This window comes from Pelobates fuscus, chromosome 7 (assembly GCF_036172605.1).
Source record: "Pelobates fuscus isolate aPelFus1 chromosome 7, aPelFus1.pri, whole genome shotgun sequence".
NCBI lineage: Eukaryota > Metazoa > Chordata > Amphibia > Anura > Pelobatidae > Pelobates > Pelobates fuscus.
The window spans coordinates 129,776,283-129,785,254 of record NC_086323.1 but is presented as its reverse complement, the minus strand read 5'-3'; the positions used below and the strand labels follow the sequence as shown (position 1 = coordinate 129,785,254).

At 41.1% G+C, this 8,972-nt stretch overlaps 1 protein-coding gene across 1 annotated transcript; it reads right to left on the bottom strand.

Annotated features, from left to right (window-relative positions):
* Nucleotides 1–651: 651 nt before the first annotated feature.
* On the bottom strand, nucleotides 652–2,271 carry LOC134569213 (E3 ubiquitin-protein ligase TRIM39-like). Its single transcript, XM_063428127.1, has one exon. The coding sequence runs from the start codon at nucleotides 2,269–2,271 to the stop codon at nucleotides 652–654; it is 1,620 nt and encodes a 539-aa protein (XP_063284197.1).
* Between the last annotated feature and the right edge of the window lie 6,701 nt (nucleotides 2,272–8,972).

Below are 8,972 nucleotides of genomic sequence, written 5' to 3'. Positions count from 1 at the left end.
AATCCCTAAAATGTATGAATTCCCTAGAAGTACAATTGTTTATCAAGTCAATATGTTTCACTTTTTTTTCTATATTACTACCATATGGCATATTATTTATTTATTTAGAAAACAATCTATCAGTCCCTTCTGGATATATTGATTTACCTTTCACATTATTACCCAACTTTCATTAATCTGTAAACTGATTTGAGCATAACCTCTTGTCCCAATAAGCTAAATTTGTATGCCTTATTACCCCATTTTAGAGATGAGCAGAACATATAGGTGATATCTAAATAACAAATTATACTGTACATAGGTATATTGTTATGTTTGTATGTTTTCTGTATAGCATCTAGCATTAGGCAATTTATATATGTTTAATAACTAGATAAATGATTCATACTTAATTTTAACAGAAAAAACATTTTTATCATTTCATAAATTTTTCATTTTAAGACCTCTGACATGGTTTATAGAAGGATCGAGAACAATTTTAACATCTCTGTATCTCATTCTATTCATACATAATGTTTTTGTTTTTACTCTGGGACTTACTCTCCTTTCACCTTTCTGACACAACCTTTGAAATACTCTGTACAGGTTTATGCTGAAGGTGTCAGAAATCCGATATCTGTAGCCAACTCACTGATACTAACTTGGGGACTTTCACACATCATTCAATGTACGGATTCTTACCCAGGCGTTCTGCCCCACACCAAAACCTGCATGAAGTGGTTCAGTGAAGGTGGCAGCGAAGGTGTGTAAATGTCTGATTGGGTCGCTTAGCTCATAAAAGGACAGACGCCCAACCTCATAGTCCAGGTATATCCCTAATCTCTGGCAGGAAGCAACATGAAGCAAATTAATTTCTTCATTGTCATGTATCACTGAGTACTGTTTATTATATGATCTCAACAAACCCCAGGACATGTTATTCATCCCGATCCATGACAGTTTTCCTTTCCTGACCATACTGGGATAGGCCATCCCTATAATCCATCTCCCTGTTTCCCCGACCTCCACTTCCCAGTAATGCTGCCCTGAAGATAAACCCCTGGTACTTAAGACCTGATTATATTCAATTCTCTCCGGTGTTTCTGGGCGACCCTGACTTATTTTTGACCTGGATACAGTTTTCAAGTCACCAGATACAGTCACATTATTACTGGCAGTGTTTACATCCAGTAACATGTCTGAACCTGTGTTTACATCCACTGACATGCATGAAGACTCCTGTACTATGTGATGTGTTCCAGTCACAGCTCTCGATAAACCTGAGTATAAGGTCACTGAGACCAAACCCACATCAAGATCCCCTACAGCATGGACCTTTTTATTATCACTCTCCATGTCCTCATTGTTTCTCTCTTCTGCATCATAACAATCAGTCCAGTCTGGCACCCATCCTTGTAAGACAGTTAATGGATCATTCTTGTTATACACCTCCTCAATGTCAACCATATTCCTGGACAGTTTCTCCTTCTTTAGTTCCATCTGCTGAATTAAGTTTGAGGCTTGCAGTAACACTTGCTCTTCCTGTCTGAATACCTCACAGATAATTTTCTTCTCTAGGTCCTCTACTTGCTCCATGACGCCCCTGATTAAGGCAGTGACTCCTTCTATTACACTAGCTGCTCTTTCTTGCACTTCCCTCATGTGTTTCTGTAGACCACTGACCTTTCTCTCAACCTCCTCTTTCTTGGATGCCAGTTTCTCGAGAATATTTCTCAGTTTTTCTTTCATTTTTTCAGAGGCCTCTTTAAGATTCTCTACATGATGGCCCTTGTGCTCTCCCTCCACCCTGCAGGACACACAAATGCAGACAGCATCCTCACAGCAATGATATTTTAGGATTTCTTTGTGGATAGAACATTTTCTCTTCCCCAAGGATGTTGTGGGTTCAATTAAAATATGTTCCATGGAATTACTGTGGACTTTAAGATGGTTTTCACATAGAGAAGCGTCACAATGCAGGCACAGTTTAGCAGCAGGTACTGGAGAGTGAATACAGTAAGTGCAGGGGATTCCCACCTCCTCTTGCTCTGGGTGAAGAGATAGGAAATGCTTTACTATATTACACATCTTCATGTTTCTTTTAAGCTCGGGTTTTGTCATAAACAGTTGTCTGCATTCAGGACAAGAATACCTTCTGAACTCCAGGCTGTCCCATGTTTTTGTGATACAGACAAGGCAGAAGCTGTGTCCACATGTCAGAGTTACCGGATCTGTATAAATGGCTGTACAGACAGAGCAGGTCAGCTCTTCTCTCAGATCAGCAGATGTCATGACTGAGAGCAGGAACAAGAAGTGAAATCTAATAATTCTAATAAAGAATATAAATACGAATCACTGAATTGAGAAACCAGTGGAGCAGCTCTTACAACATTCCACGCATAGGGTGTGAACATTTTTTTTATCAATAATTAAAATTCCTGCCTAATTGCTATGTAGTTTCATGAAATTTTAAATTAATTTTGTAAAATTTTGTAGAATATATATAAGATTTGTCTGGTTACAATTACGTGTCTGTTAGTCCACCCATTGTACAGCGCCAAGGAATTTGCTGGCGCTATATAAATAATACAATAATAATAAAATAATAATACTGACAGAGCGGTAGAGTCCAAATTTTGGAAAAGTTACATATTGTGTTTTTCTTTAATTAAACACATGCACAATAACATGCAGAAAATTCATCGTAGATATATGATAGCACTGCACGTGGTTAAACAGTATATGTTATAACATCTGAGCATTCCCATCCAACCATATATTAGCACAAATATTACTAGGAACACAGACACATATGATTAGACAACAGATACAAAGCCAATTGTCCCCATTATCCAAATGTGGAGATACCCACTGAATTGTAATAGCTGGTTTAATCGCAACCATTTTAGTGTGTGGCCCAAAATAGATACTAAGTACATTTCTTCCATATTGCCAATAGCAGTTGAGAATTTGAGTATTCAAGTTAGGAATATAGCATTCGATATTTTATCTAAATTATTCTTGGTCATGCAGAAAATGTCAGTGTCAGAACAAAGGAAACAAACGTGAGCTAGATTGTTTTAAGGGTGAGGTTAATTGCATTGTAAGAACACAAGCAATTTGTATGTTTTAGTATTATGATACTCTACGTTTCACGATAAGGTCAGGGTTTAGATAGATGAGAAGAAAGCCAACATGCTCACTCTAGTAAAAAATGGGTCTGTGAAAATGACACTTTTTTTTTGTCCTTGGAAACACATTTTTGTCCTTGGAAAGTTCTTCCTGTTGAGGGATACAAATATAACCATTGATATCTGTTCACTTAATGTGCTTAATTGTCCAGGTTACATAAACTGTATAAATCTTCAGGCAGAAGGGAAATGTCAGCATGTCACTCAAGAAACCAGGAACTGAAACTAGAATTAAAATGATAAAAAAATATGTTAATAATTATTAAAGGAACACTATAGGGTAAAGAACACAAACATGTATTCCAGACTCTATAGTGTTCAAAACACCATCTAGCCTTTGTCACCCCTTAGTCCCCTAAATATACTAAAATCTTGCCTTTATTCCAGTCTGCTGCTGGTAGCTCTGCCCCTGATCTACCTGCTTGACTGAATCATCAAAAGTTATGAACCAAACAAATCACAATGCTTTCCCATAGGACAGCATTGGATTGGCTGAGCTTGTCAAGGAGGCAGATCAGTGGCAGAGCTAGCACAAGTCAAACACAGCCCTGGCTAATCAGCATCTTCTTATAGAGATGCCTTGAATCAATGTATCTCTATGAGGAAAGTTCAGTGTCTGCATGCAGAGGGTGAAGACACTGAATGGTAGTGCTGCATACTGTGCAGCACTGCCCCAGGAAGCACCTCTAGTAGCCATCTGAGGAGTGGCCGGTGAAGTAATCACTAGGCTGTAATGTTAACATTGCATTTTCTCAGTTACTGAAAAAAGCCTGAAGGGAATGATTCTACTCACCAGAACAAATACAATAAACTGTAGTTGTTCTGGTGACTATAGTGTTGTTTTATTTTTTCCACACATCACTGAAGCATTCTTTGCGCATTCCGCACAGTGGGACTAGACAATTTACTTAAATTCTTGACAAATAACTCTGTAGGTTCTGGACTATAGAATGCTGTTTTTATTCCATATAAAATAGAATGTATGATTTTCAAAATGTATGATTGCTTCCATAATTTGTCAATAATAGTGATTTTAAATCGGTGATTTTCTCTGCATGAAAACTTTTAGAATTACATTCACAACCATCACTGATAATTAATAGCAATGCACATGCTTTAACCATATAAATGTTGGAAACTCCAGGGATGTCACTAGGGTGAAAGGAAATCAAGCCTTGAATCTCTTGGCTCTGTCTTTACAGGACTCTGCTGTGTGATCCCATTTAAGTCTGACATGATCAGAAGGAAGCAGTCTGTACTTGAACTGACACATATGTCCATGCCGATAGGCTGGCCTCCCAACAGTTCTGCTTTTGGAGGGACAGTCCCAATTTTGCACAGTTCTGGGCAGTCCAATCGACAAGACAGACCCAGACACCATTACAGCTGCAGGGCTACAGGCCCCGTTTCAGTGGCACACCTGCCCACTCCAGGCGGCACAGTAAAGTGTTGGGACACGACACATAGTTTGGAAAGCACTGCTGTATTGTATTATGTGTGTAAACTGTACTGAGTGATTGAGTCATTTGAGTGTATGTATAAACTACATTGTATGTATGTATTTGTGTCTGTAATATGCATTGAGTGACTATGTTAGTGTTTATCTATAAAGTACACTGTGTGTGTATGTTGTATTGAGAGACTGTATGTATTTGTGTAGTAGTGTGTATATCTGTGTAATTTGCATAAAGATACTCTTTAATTAACACTGTTAGAGTTCTTTACTAAAGTAAAGAGTCCATTGGCCAGCTATCCTCTGCACCTCCACCATACCAGGGCCCTGATAATGCAGATATGGCACCTCCACATGCCCCCTCCATCACTGGCCAATCTTCTGATGCACGAACCGCACAGTCCTGCGGCCACAGGTCTGCCGAGGGCCCGCACAGTCCAGCCCAGCAGGGCTTACGTCAATGGGAGACAGTGGACTCCAGGCTCTTGCATAACCTAGAGGCAGAGGCCCCACATATCCAACTGGGAGCAGTCCAGTCCGGGCTTCACAGCAGTGTGCCAGTAATCCCCCAAGGCACTTGAACACCACAGGATCAGTACACTGCTTAGGTAGGTGAAAACACTCTTTTTCACACTTAGAGAGGGCTGGAAGGGAGTCTGTATGGTTAGAAAAACTTAGCAGTAGGTACCATGGAACTGAGTTCAGCAACTGCTTGTCTATCTTATAGGCCGTGGGGGCAACTTGAAGCTATAGAATAGGAGTAAAAACCAAAGAAAGAAGTTACCTGCACTCTTCCCAAATCCCTATGCATATTTAAACAAATGAAGGTTATTTAGTTTCTCCAATTGCCATGAAAGACTTTAGCCCACCTGCCATGTCAAGGCAAACCTCTCAGGTAGGTCCTGCACTAACCTTTCACCTTGCTTCCTTGAACTTCCTGCAAATATATCTCTAATGAGACAGAAATGGACTTTCTTTTTGTATTTGTATTCACTTTTGTATCACACAGCTATGTAACAATGCTGCCGTCCGTTCCATGTGTTGCTTATTAGCGGTTAATAAGCACGTAGGGGTGTATATAAAATAAATAAAAATAAACCCTTTCTGTCTCATTAGAGATATCTTTGCCAGAAGCTCAATGAAGGTTTGCCTTGGCGTGGCAGGTGGGCTAAAGTCTCTCATGGCCATTGGAGAAACTAAATAACCTCCATTTGTTTAAATATGCATAGGGATTTGGGTAACTTTTTTCTTTGGTTTTTACTGTATGTATTGGGGCTGATGTGTACTACGGTCGTTGCTGCCACCCAGGAGTGATGGGAGTTTGAGCGCAGGACTTGTTTTTTTGCAGTATTTGTATCAGCCAACATATAGGCAGCCATGTCGAGCATATAAATGAAGTAAAAGGCTTAAAAGTAGGATGTAAAATAGGAGTGCTAAAAAACCTCACCCAGTAAGGGCGCTAAAAGAAAGAAAGTTGGACCTGGGTGTTGTTACCCCTTGGCTCATCCATGTGTGTACCTGTCTGTGTCTGTTTGTGCCTACCAGCTTGCCAGTGCCTGATTGCATGTATCTGTGTCTGTGCGTACTTGTGCATGTTGGTGTGTTTATATCTCTGCTCATTCATCTTTGTCTCTGCATGTATATATGTTTGTGTCTGTAAGTAACTGTGAGTGCGTCAACTAGTGTTTTAAGAGGTTGTATTAGATTACATATTTTGGGGGACTGTAGATTCCATCCATTTGTTGTGAGCACTGTCCACCCGCTTTTTAACTGTATGTCAGTAGGGGACCAAGGACTGAACTTCGGGGAACACCAACAGAGAGGAGTTGGGGAGAAGAAGCAGAACCAAAGAAAGAAACACTGAAAGAGCGCTGGGAGAGGTAGGAGGAGCACCAGGAGAGAACAATATCTTGTAGACCGATATTGCGGAGGATGAGAAGAAGCTGTTGATAGAGATGTCGCGAACATAAAATTTTCCCTTCGCGAACAGCGAACGTGAACTTCCGCAAATGTTCGCCAACGGGCAAACCGGACGAACCGCCATAGACTTCAATAGGCAGGTGAATTTTAAAACCCACAGGGACTCTTTCTGGCCACAATAGTGATGGAAAAGTTGTTTCAAGGGGACTAACACCTGGACTGTGGCATGCCGGAGGGAAATCGATGGCAAAACTCCCATGGAAAATTACATAGTTGATGCAGAGTCTGGTTTTAATCCATAAAGGGCATAAATCACCTAACATTCCTAAACTGTTTGGAATAACGTGCTTTAAAACATCAGATATGATGTTGTATTGATCAGGTAGTGTAAGGGTTACGCCCGCTTCACAGTGACAGACCAAACTCCCCGTTTAACGCACCGCAAACAACCGCAAACAGTCCATTTGCACAACTGCAAACTCCCCATTTGCACAAGGTTGGATACCATGCTAGCCATGTCCCGTTCCTTGTCCTCACTGATGTCATTGAAGGTCTCTTCCTCCACCCAGCCACGTACAACGCCAAGGGTCCCCGAAAGGTGGCAACAAGCCCCCTGGGATGAATGTTGCTCCTACCTGACCCGACATGCTTAATAGCGGTCAGCAACTTGACAGAGTCTTACTTACCTCCGCGTGGCAAGTGTGGCCTGGTGCTCACCGGGCGGGAGAGGCGGACGATCTCCCAATCCTGGGATGCCCAGGAGCAGCTACTTCCCGGCAGGAACTCCGTTACCCCCCCTCAGACCGGTGGGGGTTATCCCGGTCCACCCCTGAGAGGCTGTCTGGAGCTAATGGACGCACAGAGCACAGCCGCCCAGGCTGACATACTCATCTGCGACTCTCCCAATATGGCGGCAGCTGTGTGTCCTCCTGGTACCAGCAAAGCATGGCAGGATATTGAGTCTAAGCTGGACAGACTCTTTAATCAATTTTGGAAGCAAATAACTAGCAGGAAGCCCCAACAAGCTCCACCACAGCCCCAACAAGCTCCACCACAGCTAATGTTGTGGATCAGAATGTTGATCTTTGTTATATTCAGAGGAAGCCCAAATTGTTGTTACAAGTGCACTTGGAAAAGCGAGAATTAGACACCAGACACCTGTTGGTATTCAAAATAAGCCTCTGACGTTTTATTCATCAGCTGGGTTTTATACATTAAAAAGTAAGTGCTTACGTGCAAATACTCTTAGAACAATAATAGCAAGGGAGTACAGACAAGCCATAGGGATGAGCATCATGTACACATAACAAATAAGTTTCAAGGTAAGAGAGAAGAAAAAGATTAGAGTAGAGACATGTTAGGTGGGGGCTCTCTGCTCCCGGAACTTAGACATATATGGTCTTAAGTGTTGTTCAAGCATCAAGCATTTCCTAATTCCATGTTAGCCAATTTTAATATAGGATATCATTATATGACACCTATAAGCTTGAGCCTTGGAATCAAGATAAATTCTATCACAATCCCCTCTTTTGATCCCAGGGTCACCCAAATGTCCAAGGTATTTCCAGGCCTGCTAGCCAAAGCCTGTGGGACTTTCATTTATTGCTTCACCACGGTTCCCTTGGACTGAGAGACCACCAGAATCAGCAGAGGAGAGTTCCTTCATTTGTTAGGTGAGGTAACATCATAAAACCTTTCCGAAATCGGAGCTGGAATGTAAGTTAAGATACGACCAACAGTAGGTTTGCTTTTACATAGAGAGGTTAGTAGACAATAAAAAAATCTAAAGGTTAGAAAAATAGCCATAATGACAAATACAGCTAATAGCAAAAAGTACACAATTTTCTTAATTAGTAAAGTCAACCATGTTCCTAGCCCAAATGTCCAATCCCAATCCCCAAAGAAGCTGTTATCCTATTTGATATCCTGTACTAAGTCATGTAAATCTTTTATATGTTTATGGATCATAGTGCCATGGTCAGATAGGTTAAAATAGCACATACCTTCAATAGCTTCACATCCTAAGTCATGTTTCATTAGTAAGTAGTCAATGGCTGCTCTATTCTCAAGGATTGCCTTCTTATTTGCCTGGTTGTCCATAAGTAGCTCTTCTAGGGCCTGTGAAGTGGCATTTAAACCTTTTGCAAGGGAACAGGCTACAGCATTAACTACTCGGGTATTATACAGTGCTAAGCCTGGGACTCCTACCAAGGTGTAAGCTAGGGCAGAGTATTCAGCTTTGGATAAGAGAGTGATTTCAGGGTTACAATCTGAAGTAAGGGTGTTTTTAACATTTCTCCTGTCTCTCAGCAGTTTGTGTAGCTGTGTGGTTTTAGTGATCAGGTCAGATTTAGAAAACATGGTCATGGTTAGGCGAGAAATTGCACAGGGACCTCCTGTAATGTTACCTGGGACATAAGCATAAGTAA

Bases quoted from the DNA above. Each gene is read 5' to 3' on its own strand.
- LOC134569213 (XM_063428127.1), bottom strand. From the start codon at position 2,271: ATGACATCTGCTGATCTGAGAGAAGAGCTGACCTGCTCTGTCTGTACA.